Raw genomic sequence first — 23,261 nt, 5'->3', positions numbered from 1 at the left:
TGCTTTTTGACATGCTAAGTGATCTAGTTTTTGCTCAAGCAAACATGAAGGATAATGGGACTTTATTGCTTTGTTGGCTACTGATCTAGTTACACAACTATGAGGGTTCCATTGAAATCATTTGCACACAACTATGAGGGTTCCATTGTGACTTTATTTTATCACAAGTATTCACTTTTATTTGACTTTGCAGATGTGACACTTACAAATAAAAAGTGTGATTTTTAGCATTTCTCCCTTATCACGGTGCTGATTTTCCTGTAGGTACAAACCTCCACATGAAAGGGTTATAACAATTTTAGTCCAAAATAAGTAGGGGAGGGATCCTAAATGAGAATTGAGTTCTATCCTTTTTAGTCATTTTGTTCTTTCCTTGCCAGCGGAATGGTCATTCCACCTCATCTAGCTTTTTAATTTATCCATCATATTGCTAACTTTATAGAATCTCAAAGTGTAATACATTCAAACTAATTTGAAAAAGCTCCACATAATAGTGCAATATAGAACATTGACTGCAGATTGAGTTCTATCATCCGTGCCGTGTGCGCGGCTGCTACGTTGCACACATCCTGAAATGCTTAACAAACTAAATACTAGTCTAAGTTGGTCCATTTTAAACTCAAAATATCAACAACCTGACAGAAATCTGTGATGCCAAACATCCAGAGAGTATAGTTGCAAAATCCGAACATCAAGTTCATGCCAACTGCTTAAGCGGCAGCTTTTCGCCTCAGCAGGTGTTGTAGGTCAAGCCCATTTATCTTTGCAGCAAGTATGAAGTCATTTTCAGTCAGTCCACCTGCACAAATGCAAATGATGTTAAAAGTATATTCTCCAATGTACAGCAAACTTGTTCTTTAAAAAAAAAGGAAATAATGTCTGGAATTAGATTGAAAAGAATGACTTCCAATGCTTCATTAGAAGGACATCTACCAGGCTCTATAATGCAAATGTTAAGGGAAAAGTCCAGAGTTGAGTGGGCTAAATTCATGTAGGTCTAAAACTGTTCTATCCACTAAGGGCCTGTTTGGGTGTATATTTAAGGGGCTTAAAAATGTGTTCAACACTCAAAAAGTCTATTTGAAAAAAATTGAAAACGCTTTTAAGGGTCCAAAAAACCTAAAAAGGTCAAAACACACTTTTAGCAAAAACTTATAAATAAAGCTTTTGCCAAAAAGTGTTTTTTTTTTTTTTTAACTAAAAAGCTCTATTTCTCAAATACAATCTCAAACATGCTCCAAGTTAAACTAAAGTATTTATATCAAAAGGAATCTGATATAAAAAAATAGCATCAGATGCAGGTCATGGACACTAGGACCAAACCCAGACAAATTTGGAGACATCAAGTGGGTAAATTGGGTCAGCTTTGCCTACTCTATTACGATCTTTTTTCTTCAAGGAAAATAATGAGAAATGATTCAAATGATTCAAATGATACTTCCAGTCATATTAGACCAGGATCTTATTCTACTAACTGTATTTCATAACGATTTATGGACATTATTATATGTGCCACTGCATAATAGAACACCCATAATTTCACCACTCTAGAATTGCCCCACTCTATATGCATAAACAAAAAAAACCCTGCTTGTTGTGTGTGATTGTGAACATAACACATTGAACTCTAATCATCATCTATTTCTGTTGTTCTATAAAGGATCGATATCTCCTCTTGATTAAGGTATTTAAAGTCACAAATATCCTTCAAAACATAGCCCGGAACATGATATAAATAGAAGAATTCAATGCCCTATTCAAGAGGGTTCAGATCAGCAACACTGTAATATTACATTTTGCTTCACGAAGATATTGATAAATATAAGAAACACCAATGTAAGGAGGACGAAATCAAATTTAGGACAAATAACTAAACAAACTAAGTCAACTATACTTTATGGGAGTTTGAAACCAAACCCTCAGGTAAAATGTTCCCCATCAAATCTTAAGTTGAAGTTAGCCACTTCTAAATCTGGTGAGGAGGAATTTTATTATGGTTAAAAAAAGATGGATTAGAGATCTAGGACACCATGTTCATTCAACCAGTTGGTTTAGTTGGCTTCTCCAAAAAGAGCAGACAAAATTATATGACTAATGGATATTTCTTACCAACTGCATGTGTCCATATCTCAATTGTTACATTGTTCCATCCAACAAGATGAAGATCCGGATGGTGACCTGCATGCAACATGTATTACTGTTCATCAAGAACATAGATGTAGCTTTCCATGTGATCCAATTGACAGAATTATAAATAGGGTTAGATACAAATTTGATATCCCTATGATTTACCACTTCATCAAAAAGCTCCCTGGATTTTCAAAAGTGATAAATTTGGTCCAAGTGGTTATCACCTTTATCAAAATGATCATTCCATCTATCTACTGTTCAAAAAACTAATGGAAATTTTGCCACATGTACAAAAAGTCACATTAAGACCTATGAAACGTTGTCACATGTTTATCCTTGCCATATCAACATATCCCTTAAAACCAAAACATAAATAAAGAAAAAGAAACGAAAAGAAAAAATAAAAGGTGGCAGAGGGGTTTTTCAGCAACCCGCTACAACCCTTGCAGAGGTGGGAGAGTCCCCCACAATCCATCCTCTCCCGCCCTAGGGTGAGTCGCAGGGGACTCTCCACCGTCACAACCACCTCTGTGGGGCAGGCTGCTGTAGATAGACAGAAGAATCATTTTGATAAAGGTGAAAACCGCGTGGACAAATTTATCACTTTTGAAAACCCAAAGAACTTTCTAATAAGTGATAAACAACAGGGATAAATTTGTATTTAACCCTAATAGATATACATAATCTTCTTAACTAAGTGTAAGATACCTTCTGCTTCTGCAACATCAGCTATGAGCTTAAATAATTCTAATCCTTTGGTAAAACTCTTCACTTTCCATGATCGATTCAACTTAAATATGCCACCTTCATTCACCAAATTCCATCCAGCCACCTAAATAATTTAGAGAGCTTTAAGTACATGACTTTATATCAACAAGGTGAAAGATAACAGATCTTTAAATGTCAACCTGTGGAATTAGTTTTTTTTTTTTTTTGATAAGTAAAAGAAGAAAATGACCTGTGGAATAAGTTCATTTGCTGCTTGCTCGGTCATGGGTTGCATATCCTTTGAGTTGCATGGCACACACTTCTTAGATGACAAATCTAACATGGCAAGAGAAAGTCTCACATGAAAACCCATTTCCAATTCCATCTAATAAAATGAGAGACATTGAGAGCCAATGGTGGCAAGAAACTAGATAAGACACTATTTGTAAGTTCAAAATAGATAACATGCAGCAGCCAACAGGCTATCTTCTCCTGATGAATAACAATAATATTGATGTTTATGGCAAAAAAAAAACCTTAATTCGAAAGGGAGAGCATCAGAATATGGGCAATGTTCAAGAAAGATACAAAGAAAGAACAAATTATAATAATAAGAAGGTAAGAAATAATGAATTTATTTGTTTATTTATTTTTTGATAAGTAAGAAGTAATGAATTTATTAATGCAGACCCAAAACAAATACTTCATGTATTAAAATTATTGTCAAAAACATAAGATTATATTTGAAGGTGGAACATGTAATCCAAACCATCTGCCCCTAAGTTATCTAGGAAATCCAACCATCATTTATGAGTCTCCGCCACTTCTTTTCCCAGAAAACATGACATATCTAGAGAGAGAGATAGAGAGACAGAAAACATGAGAGAAAGATACAGAAAGACTCTTGACTAATAGCTTGTTGAAAGTTCTATTAATTCTCATCTCTCTTTCTTTTGTGTTAGAAGCGTGAGTTAAAAGTAATATCTACTTCAACTATCTTATCAATTAACAATAATTAAACATAAGATTTGAGCAAAGCCATGATTGTGATTAACTAGCAAATTCAGAACAAATGCTGAGCAGAGAGGATCCTGGCTTAAATTTTGGTTTCAGCATTGCTGACCTGTCAAAACATATCTTAGCACTTCTAAATTAATTGATGCAGATACACATTCAAAGTATATAGAGTTGACCGCCAGAAATCCAATCAAATATTAGATTTTAAATTGCATCAGACAAATTAAAATTATTATAATGTGAATTTGATAATCGACAAAAGGAGAAAAATTGCCTCTTTGCATATAACAGGTTTTAATCATACAAGCAACACAGGCGTACAACTAAATGCAGGGATAAATCAAACGTATTTTTTAAAACGACAGTAAAAAGGTGCTTAGAGACATCCTGAATCAACACTATCTCAGGGGTATAAAACAGGACAATAGGATATAAAGTCTTTTTATAATAAATAAAGCTTTAAGAAAATTTGGAGATCTTTTTAATATTAGATAAAAATGGAGAGGTAAGCAAGTGAAGAAACTATCATCTCACAGGCTTTGATCATGGGAGAAACATATATAAAATCTATTCTAATTGCAGTCCTCCATATTAATGGCAATGCATGTAAAATGATCTCTCCGAGCATTTAGGGAATATTTATATGATACCCAAAGCAGATTCGATCTCTGTGAATAGACCAATATGGGATACTGACCTCAAAAAAATGGTGTTTTGGGACTATTTTTTAACAAATAACCAGGATGTTGTGGTGTGAAAATTTTGAAGACTGGTATATGGAAATCAGAAGAGAAATCAAATTATGAGATGGTTAAATTTCTACGCACACCTTGGCCAGTGCAAAAGGCTCTAAATCCACAAAGTGAGTTCCTATTCCATGACACTCCCATATGGTCCTGAAGTATCTCAGTGACTCGTACACTGGAACTGTAAGTAAGTACAAACTTCATCTTCACAAAATAAAATTAAAAAAGCAGAAACAAAAGTAGCATTGCACAACACTAAAAAGTTGTTCAGTGTCACTCCAAAGCATATGGTGAGAAAGTCCAAAACCATATAGGTGTAACAATATAAAAGATAACTAGAGAATCTTCTTCATGAAGATCATTTTACTATCTAATGAAAATCCATGTCCAATTCATATGATGACTGAGAGCTCCACAATGTGCACAAACAGAAACATAAACAAAAAAGTTTGTACCTTCTAAGTTTCTTCAAATTTGGTCAGAAGAATTTGAAAATTGACCCTTCCATCACCTAATTTGAAATCCTATATAGAGGATCTGATTACAACTCATTAGCTTCTTTAGCATGCATTATTGCAGAACATGCTCTTGGGAAATTCCAAAACCAAACTAAATGTCCAAAAATAGCCAACTTGTTTTCTACAACCTACCGTTAAAAACGAAGCCTTGTTCCCCCACAAATTTAACAAAATCCATCCCACTGAATGAGCTCGTATTACAGACAGTGGACCCAACATCATCTATGGCATTGACAGCTATAAGATCTCACTTTTATTTATAAACCTTAGTATCGAATCTCAAATGTGAAATAAAAAAAAAAAATCTTCAAAATATGAAGTAACACATAAACACAAACATGTAATACGCCACAAGCATGAGTAGCTCAAACCCATCAAACCGTTTTTAGTAATTAAAATTAAATATAACAAACAAACAAACAAACACATACGAAACTAGAAAAGCAATTATGCTTTATTTATTTATAGAACTCTGATTCACTGGGATTCAAATTCTACTTTCTTTTAAGAAGAGCCCATTTATTGGATAACCCGCACGCATAGCTCAAACCCATAAAACCCATATTTTTGTAGTAATTAAAATGATAATACAACAAACAAACAAAAACACATGCATATCCAGAATTGCACTTACACCCAGATAACGAAACTAAAATCCAACAAATGGGTTCTTCTCAAAAAGAAGCAGAATTTGAATCCCTACGAATCAGAGTTCAAAGAATAAACAAAGAGCATGGGATTTGCAGGGAAGTACCGTCCATGAGTCCCAAGTAGAGTACCCGACAACGACACCGATGGCACCTGCAAGCATCACATGCAAATTCTTTAGCTCAGGCTCTTTAAAAGAAATGTATGTCAAGCTTTGCATGTAGAGAGACAGAGAGTTCCAGACCTTAGGCTTACAGAGAGAAAGAAGAGAGGCCCGTAGCATCCGAATCATGGATTTTCTCAAACTTATTTTGTCCCTCTAAATGACTGTATTTACAGTCGACGGTCGGTACAACTCTCCTCTATTTCTCTAAGGTATTCTAGATTTAAATTTTTAATTTTTTTCTTTCTTTCTTTTTCGTTGGAGAAAGTATCCAAAATCCCTTCTTTTTTCCGAATCAATATAGAGCTTGTAAAGATTTTACATTTAAAACTTCGAGTCGTATTTTAAAATAAATAACATGAGTCATACTCTTTTCATTATATATATATATATATATATATATATATATATATATTTTAAAAAACTTGAATTTTTTTTTTTTTTTAAATAAATAAATCAGAGGGAATGGTAAGAGACCCGCAATTAAGGGTGATCACTAGACACCTCTTAAAACCACCCATCTTTTGGGGTAAATAATTTAGCACTGGAGCGAGCTCCTTGCAACTCGCAGTCACTCTTAGGGGACAATTAACTATGGTTATTCTATCTGGTCGTGATCATGATAGCATATGTATGCTAAGAACCGTTCAAGATGAGCCTAAATGGTGAAAACCACGTGCGCTCTCTCAAAACTAATTGAACCATAGTTTGACCCACCCAGCTCACCAGAGGTTCAAAATATATGTGGTTCTTAAGGCGGCTAATATTAATTAGACTTGTATGAGTAATTTTTTATTGCAGAGAGTTGAACATACGCGATAATGCGTATCAAACCTTGTAAGAACTTTTTTGAGACTACTGAACCACCCCACTGATGATTTTATTTCTTGCTATTGGATAGAAGAAAAGAGTTTAGTGATTAAGATGGTCCACCTGCTTATCGCCAAATCTAGATTGTGAATCTATTGGATAGAAGAAAAGAGTTTAGTGATTAAGATGGTCCACCTGCTTATCGCCAAATCTAGATTGTGAATCATGACATAAAGTTAGCTGAAATTTCATACTAAGCACCCTCTATGATCACATTTCAACCAAATGTCATGCAAAAAAGGCATGAACTATTAACCATTTGATCTCATTTTAGAATTTAGCACCATCATATTGTTATAAATCTGTGTCTGATACTGATGCCTCTCTTCACAAGTTGCCATCGATGTCATGGATCAAAAAAGTGCTACTGTATTCAATGGTCGAAAGGTTGATGTTTTTATAATGAAGAATGAAAAATCAATATTTTATTTCTATTTCTTAGATAAGATATGAACTATTTTAATTAAAATGTGAAATAAATTGTAAAATTAAAGTTGCGAAGTTATAGGATTGGTTGAGATTATGACACGTATCCTTTATGTCTTGTTATGGAATACACATCTCAATTTTATATGATTTTAAGATGGCATGTACTCGTTTTTCTTTTTCTTTTCTTTTTTCTTTTTTCCTTGGAAACAAGAAAGGCTTGCTTGATCCAAGAGATAAATCCAAGTAACTTTTGCTGAATCAATCAAACATGATGGTGATAATGTTTATAACTTCTAAAAGAAATTGCCAAATGTTTGGAGGGCTTACTTAAGCCGCGAGACGACACTTGTCGAAGCTTGAGCAAACAAGGGAAACAACAAATGGCTCGTTTGTGAAAACTTTTTAGAGGGTTAAAAAAAAAAAATTATTTTATTTTATTTTTATGCTTTTTTGGTTGTAATACGACATAAAAATAAAAGTAGATTGTGAGTATTTTGTGTTTTGAGTTGATTGTTAATGTTTTTGTTTTTGTTTTTTTTTTTTTGGCTAAAACGCCAAAAAAGATTTTTTTTTTTTCCTTCTTCTAGCTTCCTCGGCTAGTCGTTGTCTCGTTGAATTTTCATCAAAGAGAAATGTTAGATATTGCATTTTTATTTTACAAGCATTTCAAAATGCCAGTGTGACAGTCTTAACTAATTGCTGATTCCTTTTTTTTTTTTTTTTTTTTTTAATAATGTCTAATCTAACGACGGGTTAATATTATTACATTAGCATTGTGAAATACTTATAAGATAAAAATGAAATTTTTAGCATTATACTTTCATATAATGCAAAATTAATACAAATTCAATATAAATTTAAGGCTGGCCAAACCCATAAAGCGATTTGCTTAGAAAAAGAACCCATATGTCACCTCAAAATTAAATATTTAGTTGCTGTGCTTTAACTAGATGTTATTTGCTATATATATATATATATTTTTTTAATTTTTAATTATTAATTTTATCAAAGGCCTTATTATCTAAAGACCCTTTATATCTTTAAAATAACTCAATGACATATTTTTTAAATCATATTTCATTGTCTAAATTAAATGATTGGAGTTGATGATTTCAATGTTTTTCATCTTAAAGAATGTTGGGTTTTTTTAAGAGAGAATATTTCAGAATTTACTTACCTTTTATTTTTTTTTTCTTTTTAATTTTGTCTTTTAGACTCAAGTTTTCAAAAAATTTAAAATTTTGTTTATTTTTTTCTTATATAAAAACACAAAAATAACATGAAAAATACTATTTTTTTTTTATTGAAAATTTTAAAAGAATAATAATAATAATAATAAAAACAAAGTTACAATGTATAACAAGTGGAAATCATGTAAGATGTGCGATAAATAAATAAATATATAAATATCCACTCGCCCTTGAAGCCTGTAGGATCGGACGCTTCTCGGGCGCGAGTCCGAAAACTTTCTCGGAAAATTTCGCCAAACAACATGGTATTTCTCTCTGCTCTCTTTCTCTCTATAAGCAAGAATTTGTTTCACATTCTCTATTAGGAGCTTTATTTTCTTTCTCGCATAATTGATCCAACTTATATGTGCGTTTCATAGAGGCTTTAGGAGAGTTTTAAGGTTTAATTTGGACTCGGATCTATCTGTATCACTTGAACTGCAGCCAAGAATTTTGCTGGTTAGGGTTTGTCTGTGGTGTCTGAGATCGTAGATCTGAGATGTCTAAACAAAAGGTGCTGGATCGTCCATATTTTTTTAACTGTTTGTCTCATATACATGTTTCTTAGAACTAGATCTTGCTTTTCCCCGAAAACAGAAATACACACAATTTGAATGGAAATGTGTTTCTTGTAATTCTTGATCCCAACCTAAAACTGGATAAAAATAGAAAATTAGTTAAAATTTTTAATGGAAAGTATTCATACTCCTGAAGAAGTCTGTGCTTCTCGAATTAGTATTATAGAGAATAAATTCGTTTGATTTTACAATCTTGTTCTGATTTTTGATGGTTTTAATTTGGTAGTTAATGCTCTCGTTAGGTATAAGCATGTTGTAGCGTCTCATATGTAGTAAGATCCGGTTGGTATGTTTAACACTTGTGCTTGCTCAAATAAATTTCGTTTTGATGATCTGAAAATGTGATTATATTTCCTCCATTTACTTGTCCTCTCTGGATAGCAATATATGTAATGTTTGAAACTCATATAGGGTTTGAAGCTTCAGGCAAAAAGAGGCTACATTTGATCAAACCTGAGATTACTATATCACAGTGTACTTCCTACCCATAAATATGAGGTGTATTTAAGCCCCTCACTGTCCCCATGTTTCGGTATGTGGGGTACCGTGTTACCATCTACTGTTCCTTTTGGACAACGTAGGCCTGCAAGAAGAAATGATTGACCAATAACCTCCCACAAATGTCTCAAAGTCAGCAAAACAGTCTTTTAAAGATTAAACATTTGAATGAGCTGCGCTGCTAAACATGGAGCTCCAAAGGACATTTGTAGAGGACTATAGTGTTGATACTTTTCTGCAGGGTTATTATCTGTGGTCATGATGACACTTTAAAGATTCAGGTTTTTAGCAACCTGTAATCCTGTATCACATGTTGTTTGTAGGAGTCATGCCCTTCGATAAAAAACATCCTCCTTTTGGATTCTGAAGGGAAACGTGTGGCTGTCAAGTATTACTCAGATGACTGGCCTACAAATAGTGCAAAGGAAACATTTGAGAAAGCTGTATTTACCAAGACTCAAAAGACAAATGCACGGACAGAAGGTAACCTGTTTGCTTAATTGTTATAAAGTCCTTAAATTAGTTATATCAAATAAATAAAATGAATCGATGAATGCCTTTCTTCCTGGATGTTTTTATTGGTGTCAAATGTCTAATCTTTCTAGTCTATATGGATTTTGTTTGATTTGATCTCCCAAGCGCCCTGGTTTGTGATTGAGAACTGTTTATGTATTGATCTCTAGAATATGGCCTTCTATCCTGTTCTTTCTCTTTATGGTTGACGAATGCAACTATGTTTTTATGTGTGTCTTGAGTGCTTTGTTTTGATTCTTGTAGTGTACAATATTAACACCGTCCTACTCTATCTACAGCGGAAGTAGCAATGTTTGAGAGCAACATCGTTGTTTACAAGTTTGTTCAAGACCTTCACTTTTTTGTTACTGGCGGTGAAGATGAAAACGAGCTCATTTTAGCCACTGTTCTTCAGGGATTTTTCGATGCTGTTGGCCTTCTTCTTAGGTTTCCCATAATTGCTGTTCTTGTTTACGCTCTTTTTGTAATTTAAGTTGTCATTATTCATTTATTAACTCCTTTATCTACCTTTTTTTTTTGGCATTGCAGAGGTAATGTGGAGAAGAGAGAGGCACTGGAGAACTTGGATCTCATTCTATTATGCCTCGATGAAATTGTTGACGGCGGGTATGCAATATGTATTTTGGTGTACTTCCTTCTTCCTTTCATTTTCAAGCTTTTTTTTAGCTTTATTTAGTGATATTGTAACTTCCATATCTGCGTCTTTTATTTGTCTGGGTAGCCAAAACTAAAAATCTTGAAAAATTAGATCCTAAAAATCCTTGAGTGTATTATTATTCTGAGGCATAGCACATTACAAGCCCATCAATATTTCTAAAGCCTTAGTTGGAAATTGCTGTTCTGAAATTGTTTTCCTGAGGATTTTGTGTTGGTAGTATCTGTTTGGTTGGGAATTAGTACGATTGACTATGGCTAGTGGGTGCTCTAGTAGAACCTTTAGAAGCCAGAGTGCCATCTGGTAGATTGACCGACAATCTTATTGTTAAAGACACTTTTATAGCTTGGAATCATTATCTTGGACATTCCTAAACTCCCAAAGTTTTGTACTTCTAACTAATAAGGTTACTTATCAAAAAAAATTAATGAGGTAACTGTTCTTAAGTGAGTTCCAAATTTTTGATCTTGGCACATTCATTAAAAGAAATTATGTATGGAGGTATTTTTCTGATTAGCTATTCACAAGTGATTGTAAGTTTTTTGAATTTTGTCGAAGTTTACCGTCAACTCAATCCCCAAAATCCTCCCAGCACTAATAATTCAGGATTATTAGTGGCCTTTGACGTCTCATTGGTACCTAAATTATGCATTAAGTTATTGTTAGCACTTGGCTAGTTCCTCCACTCTTCACGGCTATGTGCCGTCAACTCTTAAGGGCATGTTTTCCGACCCAGATTTAACTAATTTATATCTGCTACAGTATTGTTCTCGAGACAGATGCAAATGTTATAGCGGGGAAGGTTGCAAGTAATAGTATAGATGCTGGAGCTTCTTTGTCTGAGCAGGTATCAAAATCCCGTTCTTTGCCCCCTCCCCCAATTTTCTTTCATCTTTCCCCAAACAGAAAATATGAGGAAACATTTAGTCGAACAAATGGACAACCACTGCTACCATATTTAAGTTGTATCCTTGTTTTGGTTTTTTCCACAGACAATAAGCCAAGCATTGGCCACTGCACGGGAGCATCTAACAAGATCCCTTCTTAAATGATGTGCATATGCGGGACAAAAGTAGAGGAGGAAGGAGTGAATGTCTTTTTTGTGTTTTCCAGTATACTTGGCGAGCTAGTTTATAAGCATCAAATTTACCTAAAATCTTGCATCCTTAATTCAGTTGATATTCATGTCAGAATGTTCTTGCTGAATTCGAACGTTTTCTTGTAAACTTGATTGGTTTGGGCATCAATGCTAGCGGTATAGAAGAATTGCTTTTAAACTTTTTGAATATGGAGTTGCAATAGAGTTAATTAACATGTATTTTTTGAGATCAGGCATTAACATGCACTCCACCTGTGTATTCATTAAAGCCCTTTCGCGGCTTAAGTTGTCGTGACTGCTTTGCTTTACAGAGAACGTTTTGCAACAAGTCAATAAGGAAGCTTTTTTGTTTAAATATGCAGCAGCTTAGATAAGGTCAATGAAGAAGTTTGACAGTAAAATCAAGATAAGTGAGGGGAAACTTGCGCAATCAGCCATTGTAAACCTCTTTCCTATATGAACCTATCAAAGATTGCTCCTTTCCATCTCTAATGACATAATGAAATTGATGGTATCTATTTCACAGTTAGGATTTAAAGTAGGTGTATTTAGTAGTGTATATAAAGTGGATACTATTCATTTTATTTTGAAATAGAGAAAATCCTTGTCCAAGATTCAGAGAAAAAGAATTTGCAGCTTGAAATGCTCCTTTTATTATTCCTGTATCTTCTCAAGTATTTTTTTCCCCCCCTTTTTTAAGAAAATGACCATCTTTATCGGGTAACGAAGAGGTATTCCTGCTATCGGTTCGGATCATGTGTTTGTTGAAAGCTATGATTGGCCATTTTTCATATGAAAAAGATTATATATTATGTTTTCATCTCACTAGGCTGATTTGAAGTGCTCATCAACTTTTATTAAAAATAATATTAAAACAAAAAAAAAAAAAACATCCAAAGATTAATTAACACTGCTACATTAGCCTAATAGGATGAATAGGATGAATAAATCGTGAAAAATATCCCATTTTTTTGAGTACTTTAAAAAAATGACAAAAAATAAGAGTGTAATATATAGCATTACTCTATTTCTAGTTTAATATACCAAATTCTGTTTATGATCCCTATGTGAGAAACAATATCCAAATTTGGTTATAATTGGTCACAAAAACAGTTGCCTTACTCCTGCCACAATCCCCAACTGAAAATAGATGTCGATTCCGATTCCATGCAAATTTACAAGTAGTTGCAATCAGCCAAGACCAGTCACTACATTTTCTTTTTCAGCCAGAATACTAGTCACCACCAAATGGTGTAGAATATGTCCTCAACAAGCATACAACAATGTCACTGTATGAGGACATATTCTGAGTTGTCCGCGACCGTGTCGCCAGCAGTCGGGGGTAAGCTATTCCTAGAAAATTTTTTTCGAACTTGGGCATGAGTCTCTGCCTCATGCTGAAACATATTGACTAACTGTTGCAGCTCCAACATCCTAACTGCAACCTGCTTCTCAGTAACAGGCTTTTTAAACCCAAGATAAAGTAGTCCAACAGCAATCAGTAGAACTCCTAAGCAAAAGAGGACAGCCGCAAATAAACCAAATGCATATGGTGTATTGTCTGCTCCAGGGATTCCATCAACATTGATCCCAAATAGCCCAGTGATTATAGAAAGAACAAGGCCGCAGCCCCCAAATACAGTGAGATTGTGGGTTACTCGCAGGCTTTTATCCTGAATTAATATTTACAAAAGATGAGAAACTTATGTCATGTTTGGCCACATTAACTATTATTACCTACAAGTTCAAAAGTTTCACAGTAGATTTTGGTTTTGTTTGCAAACCTGCAACCACGCACGGACTGTACTTTGCATCACGTCTTGAATGGTAAACAAGCGGCCACGAACAGCTTCTTGCTCCTCAATCATCTGTCTTGTAGTTTTTCTTATGCCCTCTAATAAGCTTCTTGCTGCATTTCCTCTCAAATGTTGGAGAAGCTCAAAAACGATTTCCTCTCTTGCATGAAGTGACCACTTCACTCTGATCACCTGTAAGAGAACCTGGAAAATTATAGATTGTCGCCTTTGTACCTATGAACTTCAGTGGCAGCGTGACCTTACAAGATTGTCAAACAAAAGATAAATGGTAACATTAGGTAGCCTTAGTACGCTATTAACACTAATATGTTAAAACAATCAACAGTAGTTCCACCTGAGCGAGGAATGGAAACAAGGTTGGAGAAATATGGAGACAGCACAAACGCTGTTCTCCCAATTTACATAATTGGCATATTGTATATAGGCAAGAAGAAATCATGAGTGAAAATAATGCAAATGACAACTAATGCAAATATTCTTGGGGTGTTAAATATGTAAGACTTAGTTTAACATGAGTGTAAAAAACAACCCCTGATAGTATTAGAACTCCACATCCGACTAAGCTAGTAGAGCATCTCCAAAAGATGCTCTATAAACCATTAGCTAAATATCGCTAATGTACGCCATTTTTCACCTCCAACATATGCTCTTCAGAGCATGTAAAATGCATTTTGTGATAACAGTAATTAGCAACCTCTAGCTAATTACTGTTGGCTCTGTAGCATACTAAATGAATAAAATATTGATTTCCCCCCTTCCCCTGCTTGGCCTCCTCATCCAGCTCAAACGTGTCCTTACACACCGCTCAATTGTCATCCACAGTGGCTGTTGTGGATGGTTGTCCACAGTGGCTGTTGCTGACTGTCTTCAATCAGCTAAAGGGAGAGCACTATTCAAACCATTATTTTGTGGCTCTCTTCACTCACTCTTGTCTTGAAAAAAGAGAGCACTGAGCAGAGGGACAATGTCATGTGTAAAGGGCCTTTCGGCGCGGACAAAACAGCCACTACCCATTGACTATTTCAGCTAGATCCCTCTAAATTCTGGTCCCATGATTTTTTCTAAGCTCATTGAATTCTTCTTCCAATTAGCTAGGACAATCAAATTCTTCTTTGCAGTTAGTTGGGAAGATTGCTTCTGTAACACTTGTTTTTTATTTCAGATTTTTCTTTCCTGGTTTAATCTATGTTTATTACTGTTTTGTGGTGTCACAGGATAGACTTTATTTCTCATTATAATGTATTGCTTCAGTAGTAAAGTTTCATATTCATCCAAAAAAGCAAAAAATGCTAGTGAGTATCGACTGCCATCACAAAGAAATATATTGGGAAATAAGAGGCGAAAAGATCACCTTAAAAACTTCATTTAACATTATTGCCTTAATCTCTCAGCAGTTATGACCAATCAACATTCCATAAATACCATATCCCAGCTGGCATACTCATGGAATATTCTCTGCAAGTGCCTCCATTCTAGCAAGGAGAAGTAACATACCTGTCTTGATAGCCTTCTGATTTCTTGGTTGAGAATTATACTAAAGAGATGCATATCTTCATGGTTTCTCCTATTCATAGGGGAAATTATTGGTCAGAATCGTAGATATAAAATTGCAGAGAGAATTATTTTAAAAATAATGAGGTAACAAAACCTGTTCATGAACTTCAATTCAATCTCATCTGCCTCCCCAAATATGTCTTTACGAAATAGCCTATAAAACAAATAAAGCGTCAAATTTGTCCAGAAAATTGAAAATTGAAATGTTGAGAGCAATATAATAAAACACAAAATACTTATGATATTATGGGATGATGAAACAGAAATAAGAGTAGCAGCTTGAAATAGAAAAACATTAGAAAAACCGACAGATTTTTCAGAATGTCTGTTATAGAGTAACCACCCAAATAATGGCACAATTTGAACTAAGATAATTAATGTTACATGCATCTACCCCACACGCTCCAATAATACTTATTTGTGTGTGTGTGTTAGAGAGAGAGAGAGAGAGAGAGAGAGAGAGATTTTTTTGTATTTGTATGATTTTGGAAAACATCATTGCATAAATTTTATAAAAAGATTACTTCTACTATTATTTTATTTAGTGCTTTTGCAACTCTGAACATGTTAACTGCTATTTCATCATCCTTGAAAGACAAGTCAAAGATATCCTACATGAGAATGGAAAGAAGATATACATGATGCACTAACCCAAGTGGTCACTAAATATGTGACTGGTCAATAGTCAAGAGACAGATGGCATCGATTTTCTTTAGTCGGAGACATTGCCCTAATTTTTTTTTTCATTTGTAGACCACGGTAGGGTTCTCTTTGGCATGTAATAAGAAAAAGGAATAATGGCCTCATTGAGAAGTAAGTAATGATGACAGATGAAAACCTGCAGCCATTAATCTCCGTTATGGTGTTCTGAGTTGTATCTTAACCATATCTGTCCCAAGCCAAGGAAAAGACAAAACTCTTGTAAAGTAGTTGATCAGCAAGAACCAGTAGATCGGCAGTGAGACCCATGGTAAAATCATAATAAACAATTGGCCTCATATCAAGGAGCATTGAAGTACGTATTGGTATGGCAATGATAAAAAAAGATTAAATATATTTTATCAGCAGATAGCAACCCTAGATTAATACTTGTTAACAATAGTTAAAAAATGTCAATTACTTTTGTCACAGATCACTGTTGGCATGTACGATACATGTGACACTGTAAAGAAAAGGCCAAAAAAAAAAAAAAAAAAAATGGAGACATTTAACAAAACTCACAAGATATTGAAGCATTTCAAAACTACATACACGAGTCTACATCAATGCTTATGTGTCATTCAGAAGTATGCACGCTTCTAAAGCTTTCATATATATAAAGAACAGTATTTATCCATGCATTCATTACCTATCATCCCATCGAGTAAGGCGGCCAACTAGATGTGCTATGACTTCATGCACTGTTCTTGGTGCAATATAACCTCCAGTAGAAAGAAGCTCCTATCCAAAAGCAGAGCACCAAATCTATGAGATGGTAATGAAGTAAATAGTAAAGTTATCAGTATTTTCAATCAGGGACAGATTACAAAACTTTTATGGGAAGGCCCAAAAAGAACAAATCTGTGAAGTTGTTATGTAGATAATTTTTAGAACACTTGGAGAGCTTTTGACAAAGTAGTATACTAGTTAGTGATAAAATATTAACTTTGTGACCCCCACCATAAATATGTCCCTGTTTTCGTCTCATAAGCCTTTGGACCATTGAAAAGATCTTTCTTTCAAGCATGAACAACCTGAACTTCTGCGATGCCCAACACATTTGTTCTGGAAACTTGTCCTTTTACATGCAATGCAGTTATTAGGAAGTTTTGTGCTTGCCAGGACCGAAGTACAATGGGGATATCGTCTTCATCAACAAAAGGATCACCAACTGATTGTCCCAAGAGCTCAAATAACAGCCCTCCAGCAACCCTAACTGGGACCTGAATAATAGTATAAAGCGTAATAAAGAATTCAACACAATCAGTCCATAAAAAATTTGAAGGACAAAATTTATTGACTTTTGAACACTTTTCAAGAAGAAGAATGACAGCAAACTATTATCTTCCAGTTATTCATCTCATTCTAACTATGAAATACAAAGTAAACAATTAATAACTAGCTCAATGTACAGTACATAGCTATAGTTAAAACCATTAACTTAAAGGGTGAATATATAAACGAAATACCATCAAGATTGACCATCAGTGACTGACTCTGGTGAGAATATTACCCCCTCCCAAAAAAAAAAAAAAATCTTTACACGTATTCCTGTAAAGTCTTTTTAAAGCAATTTAAACAAAGTGCAGTTTTTGAAAGCCAGGTCAACTATCCTTACATGTGATCTTGTGCAAGAGGTGGCAGGCAGTATCAAGAACTTCCAAACTTAAATACTGTAATTTGTATTCCCTCCATCTTTCCTTCTCATTATACCCATATCACATTTCATATCGATGATTCTAGTGACTATAGACAACACTGAATTTAACTCAAGAGAACTTTAAAAATCCTGACTTCCTAGGTTCAGAAACTTGAATAGTTATTTAACCTTAGCTTTAATATTCTAATAGTTATTAATAGCTCATCATGTCATTACAAGAAGAATTACACATTTGATTATTGGAAGTTTATGTTCAGATCTATCAAATACCATGGGTAGAAGTGTCATCGTTTCAAGAAACAACGGCTATTTACATTTTAGAAATAGGTGGTTTCTGTTAAAAAGATAATGTGAACTCTATATAAATTGTGGATCTAGAACCTATAGAGCTGTTACTCTAAGAGTGTAATAATTTTATGATTTCTTAATTTCTATATATTCTTTCTTGACTTATCTTATTTTCATTTTTACTCATAGTTTGTATTATAAAAATTGTAATTTAGATCATCTTTCACTTCTTTTAGGAAATACACGGTGGACAAATTAAAAAGGAATATTATACTGCATAGGAAGAAGTTTAACTACTAAGAGAGGAGATGGGGGATGAAAAACTGATGTAAAAAGTACAGACTTATCAAAGCGGATAAGCTCTTTTTCAAACACCTCCTCCTCCCATGTACAAATTGGGTGGAGGGTGGAGTTTTGGGTTCCAGACCCACCACTTATATGAAATCCGTAAAACTGTCAGTTTTGTTGCTTTACAGAAGTAGGACTCTGTAAGTTTGATTGACAAGACATGTCCAATCATACACAATTTTATCCAAGGTTCAGTCATGCAGTCACATATTAGAACTTTTATCTAAAACATAAAGAATCTTTCTCTTTTTTTGAAGTGAAAACATAAAGAATCTTAGAATGCAAAGTATAACAAAAAATTATCCAAACCCCTGGTTCAGTCCAAAACACAAAATTCATATTCTCTTCCCCTCAGAGAAGTATAACCAACTGTGTAGCTATTAACAGTTCAGTACTCTTTATTTGCGTCAGACGCCCGATACTGATCATGACTTCAGGTCAAGATGATCATGTGGTACATGCTATGCTACTCTAAAGGCAAGTCATGTGATACACAAAACTAAATAACCAATAAAATTGGCAATTTCAGATATACTTAAAAAAGAAATCTACCTCATATAGAAGGTGTTTCATCTTCTCACTAATCAGGCGACTTTCATCTCTTAAAGCTAAACTTACAGCTGGATGTAAGAACTCGGCCTTGCTGAGCCATGCCTGCACAGAGGGGTTATTTGCAAGGACATGGCACCACCATATGGGCCCTGCCGGGCGCTCCCAGTATGGAGCTGCTAAATCTGCAACAGTCAGATCAGATTCATCATCCACGGACTCAAACTGCTGCAAGAGCAAGTCTGTGTCCACTTGTACAGTTTTCACAAGTTCTGAAATTCTAGCCCAGCCAATTGGTACCCAGTGACTACAATCAAGTCTATCTACACCATGCAATTGGCTTGATTGATGGATTTGGCTATATTTGTAGTTATCAAAAGAAGAAGTCTCACTGCTCCTGGGATCATTTAGTTTATTCTTATCTAGCCTTGGGGACGAAACCTCAGCTTGTCCATGTTCAGGCACGCGAATCATTGAATATTCACCATCTATATGCTGTGTGGCTGGGATCTTTGAACCAGATCCTGAACTAATTGGTTTTTTTCGGCCACGAATGAATTCGAAAGCACAAATAAGTCCATCTGTCCAAAGATCATTTCGCGGCAGGTCTTCTTTATTAGAATAATTTTTATGGCTATCTGGCTTCTTCATGTTATTGCCTCAGGGACTAAAGGGGGTTTCACCAATGTCACTCACACAAGAAGAACCTCACAGGTGTCTATTTCCTGAAACAACTCCACTGACGCCAGCTTTTCAAGAAGCCCATATTGACATGCTGAGATAGTTGAATTTGGTAAACTGCAAGAGGACCATCCCAAGTCAATACTGCAAAGCTCATGGGGGAAACAAAATTCAAAACAATAAAACACATTTCACCATTGTAACAAAAGCCACAACTCCATATCTCTTTAAGAACTGCTTATTGTCACAGCCACCATCTAATTCACATTAACAATTTACAAGAAGTTTGCAGACGATTTGTTGATCTTTTCATAAGCAAGCTTGAAGTCTGTAAATGTGATTAAACAAGTGCTAAAGGAGTTTGCATATCTGTCGGGCCTCAAAGCCAATCCGGAAAAAATCACTTTCTTCTGCTCTGGGGTTTCAATACAGATTGACAAACCTATAAACTAACACAGATGAAGCAACAGTTGTTTGTTGTGTAACCATAAAAAATTGTCTTACAACTAGTGCCAGATTGTTGAAATGGGGATACAAGGGTGAAGTGCAATGTGTGTTTTGCAGAAATGATATAGAAAGTAGGGAACATCTCTTTTTTAAGTGTGGTTATAGTGCGAGAATTTGGAAGGAGGGGATGAGAAGGAAGATGTAATCTGCTTGATCCACCTTTAGATTGGGATGATGTTGTAACTCTGGGGATGCAGGAATTATAGACCAGTTTGCTTCAATTCTCTGTTTCCCTCTACGATTTCTAGTCATTCTTGTATTTTTTTTTTTAATATATATATATATTATGGATGAGATTTCTATTAAGAACCAACTCATGATACAAGATCTTCAGCAACTCAGATGAAACACATTGATACTACAAACCAGTATCAAAACAAACCAAACATCTAGCTATTTCCATACAGACTACCTATCTACAGTTTCTGCAGAATCATACCACAGCAAAACTGCAGAAGTCCCATAATAAGAAATCCCAATCTAAAATGAAAGTTCAAGAAATGTAAGAGCCTAAGCAAGCATGCATTGGCAAAACAGCAATTGAAATCCAAACAATTAAAGCTGCAAGCCAATGATTAAAAGCTCAATAATCAACATGGAGTAACAAAAAAGATAAAGGCGTAATCAGCTTTGGAATCTAACCATTACTGCAATGAGAAGTGACGAACAACGAAATTACAAGGAAATGAAGATGCTGGAGAAAGCGAGTGAATTTCCAGAGAGAGAGAGAGAGAGAGAGAGCGTGGGTATCAAGCTGGGAAGGAGTCCGACCTGGAAAGGTGACTAACATGCGCCGAGGTTGTAGCACAAGTGTGCTGAATGCTAACATGCGCCACTGCAGGGCAGAAAGAGAGAGAGCAGTTAATGTGCGCAAATCCAGTCGCGTAGAGGTTGCTGCCGGGCTTTAGTAGTGCTTAGTTCAGTGACCTTTTTTGCTGTTAATGATTGCGATGACAAATAATTTAGCGCTTGGGAAAAAAAAAACCCGCCAAACCCGATTCGATACGCATATTTTTTTACCGACCCGGTAATATAATAAACAAAAAAAAAGAAAAAAGAAAGGGAAAATATATGATAAATCCTTGAGTCAGCCCTTCAAAATTTTAATATCTTTAAGTTTTTTTTTTCGAAAACTTAGTCCTTGGGTCAATTGAAATGATAATAAAATTCCCACCGTTAAACTTTTTTAACAGATATTAGGAAAACTCAAAACGCATCGTTTTACTCAATTAAAATATTAATTTTTTATTAATTTAATTAAAAAAAAAATTGAAGGAACCGACCCCCTGCAACCACCCCCTGGGTGGCAACCCACCCCAGGAGTGGCTTACGGGCCACCCCTCCACCCATGGGGTGGCTCGCGGCCACCCCCAGGGGGTGGCTGCAGGGGGTCGGTTCCTTCAAATTTTTATTTTATTTTTATTTTTTTATTTATTTAATTTTTTTAATTAAATTAATAAAAAAAATAATATTTTAATGGAGTAAAACGGTGCGTTTTGAGTTTTCCTAACATCTGTTAAAAAATTTTAATGGCAGAGATTTTATTGTCATTTCAATTGACCCAGGACTAAGTTTTCGAAAAAAAAAACCTAAGGATATTAAAATTTTGAAGGGCTGACTTAAGGATTTATCATATATTTTCCCAAAAAGAAAAAGAAAATAAAGAAATAGATAATAACTTCAATCATTGTAAACTCGGTATTTTGTGTCCTCGAATATGAAAGAGACACCTAAGCTTGAAAGACAAAATAATAATATAGCTATTTACACTAAATAATTTTTCTTCTCCTAAAAAATTACACCATAGACAAAATGTCCATTTACAAAACTAATGACAAAACCACCATAGCTATAGTTCTGGTTGGTTTTAGACTTTAGAATCCGTTTAATATTGTGTTTGAGAAATAGAACTTTTAAGTAAAAAAAAAAAAAAAAAAACTCTTTAGTAAAAGTTTTATTTTTAAACTTTTGTCAAAAGTATATTTTGGCAATTTTTAGGCTTTTTAAATCTTTAAAAGCGTTTAATTATTTTTTTTTTATCAAACTGGTATTATTTTTTAAATGGACTTTTTTAATATTAAATGTACTTTTAAACCTCTCAAACGTACATCAAAATAGGCCCTTAGTTGGTTTTAAAAACTCTGGTGTAAGAGGCTCGGATTTCCATTGAAAAAAAAAAAAAAAGGACAGCTGGATTTGCGGCTATCACGCTTTATAATTAGTTTTTTTTTTTTTTAACAAAAAAAAAAAAAAAAACCTATTTTACAAACTCTTTAAATAATATTTAGTATAACTCTTGTTAGACATCCTCTCCAAATATAAAGATTCCAAAAAGTAAAACTAATCTTTTTAAAATTGATTCAAGAAACCAGAATATATTTACAAAATAAAGACTATTTTCCCAAAACAATTTCTAACAGAATTCCCTTACCTTTATACATTTTCCGTTGAACTAAGCCCACCTGAAAGCCCGCGCAACTAAACCTCCCACGTCACTCCAACTCCATTAGCCACAACTTGACACGTTTCACCTCAATAAAGACTTCCACCTCCTACCCTTCTAAAAGCCTATTCGGAAGAGAAAGCACAATCCGTGGCACAGCACATACAACAATCCCCTCCGTCTATCCCATCTTGTGATCAACGGCTCACATTCTCTTCCCCCACTTTACACGGATTGAGCTTCCTAGCCGTCGATAATGTCCCAAATCCAACGGTCCCAATTAACTCCCGCCCTTACTTCAAACCCTACTCTATAAATATCGGTCCAAACCTCCCATCAAATCAAAACACATTATTCTCGTTTGGGTTTTATTCCTTGGGCCTCTATAGATCGAATCCTTGAATCCTGATAACAATAATTTATATCTTGCGACAGGATTTAGGATTTGATCTATAAGGCCTAAGAAATAGACAAGAACACAAGAAAAAAAGGAACACAAAATCGATTGTTTGTAAAAAATAATGGGAAAATGTTTGGGGGGAGTTGACGGCTATTACAAAAAGTACTGAGATCCTCTCTCTCAGAGAAGGTAAAAAACAAGTACTTCATTCTTTGTTTTTTACTACATATTTTCTACCATTTTGACCATTTATGTGTGGTTTCCAGGCTTCCGGCCAATAAATGCTATTATGATCTGCAATTTCAAAGGCAAAGAACCGCCATTTGGGTTATAAGATGAGTTTGAGAGCATGAGCATGGTTATATATATGGTGGCGGTTCATCTCATTTAAGGGTTTAAAATAAATTACATGGTTAAAACTCACTCTCCTCCCAAAACCCACTCTTGTTTTAAGGATACCAAGAAATTTTCTCCCAAAACCTACTTTTTCCTC

The 23,261-nt window shown here is 34.6% G+C and overlaps 3 protein-coding genes across 5 annotated transcripts; 1 reads left to right on the top strand and 2 right to left on the bottom strand.

Moving 5' to 3' along the window:
- Positions 1 to 435: 435 nt before the first annotated feature.
- On the bottom strand, positions 436 to 6,188 carry LOC132168851 (pterin-4-alpha-carbinolamine dehydratase 2, mitochondrial). Its single transcript, XM_059579913.1, has 7 exons — positions 6,012 to 6,188; positions 5,874 to 5,920; positions 4,685 to 4,782; positions 3,089 to 3,174; positions 2,839 to 2,962; positions 2,110 to 2,178; positions 436 to 799 (listed from the first exon to the last, which is right to left on the bottom strand). The coding sequence occupies exons 1-7, from the start codon at positions 6,057 to 6,059 to the stop codon at positions 711 to 713; spliced, it is 561 nt and encodes a 186-aa protein (XP_059435896.1). The 5' UTR covers positions 6,060 to 6,188; the 3' UTR covers positions 436 to 710.
- Positions 6,189 to 8,630: 2,442 nt separating this feature from the next.
- On the top strand, positions 8,631 to 12,000 carry LOC132172516 (coatomer subunit zeta-1-like). Its single transcript, XM_059584029.1, has 6 exons — positions 8,631 to 8,724; positions 9,858 to 10,017; positions 10,347 to 10,494; positions 10,597 to 10,674; positions 11,486 to 11,570; positions 11,716 to 12,000. Exons 1-6 carry the CDS (start codon positions 8,722 to 8,724, stop codon positions 11,773 to 11,775), a joined length of 534 nt encoding a protein of 177 aa, XP_059440012.1. The 5' UTR covers positions 8,631 to 8,721; the 3' UTR covers positions 11,776 to 12,000.
- Positions 12,001 to 12,954: 954 nt separating this feature from the next.
- LOC132172328 (uncharacterized) lies at positions 12,955 to 20,821 on the bottom strand. 3 transcript variants are annotated; one of them, XM_059583809.1, is made up of 8 exons: positions 20,568 to 20,821; positions 18,741 to 19,535; positions 16,927 to 17,115; positions 16,542 to 16,633; positions 15,288 to 15,347; positions 15,134 to 15,203; positions 13,607 to 13,810; positions 12,955 to 13,495 (listed from the first exon to the last, which is right to left on the bottom strand). In XM_059583809.1, the coding sequence occupies exons 2-8, from the start codon at positions 19,386 to 19,388 to the stop codon at positions 13,109 to 13,111; spliced, it is 1,650 nt and encodes a 549-aa protein (XP_059439792.1). In that variant the 5' UTR covers positions 19,389 to 19,535; positions 20,568 to 20,821; the 3' UTR covers positions 12,955 to 13,108. The 3 variants fall into 3 exon arrangements, with proteins under 3 accessions (XP_059439792.1, XP_059439790.1, XP_059439791.1); XM_059583807.1 differs by having other exon boundaries at positions 20,605 to 20,821; XM_059583808.1 differs by having other exon boundaries at positions 20,697 to 20,821.
- Between the last annotated feature and the right edge of the window lie 2,440 nt (positions 20,822 to 23,261).

Source organism: Corylus avellana, chromosome ca2 (assembly GCF_901000735.1).
Source record: "Corylus avellana chromosome ca2, CavTom2PMs-1.0".
Taxonomy (NCBI): Eukaryota; Viridiplantae; Streptophyta; class Magnoliopsida; order Fagales; family Betulaceae; genus Corylus; species Corylus avellana.
The sequence above is the reverse complement of the archived record's forward strand: the minus strand, read 5'-3'. Positions and strand labels throughout refer to the sequence as shown.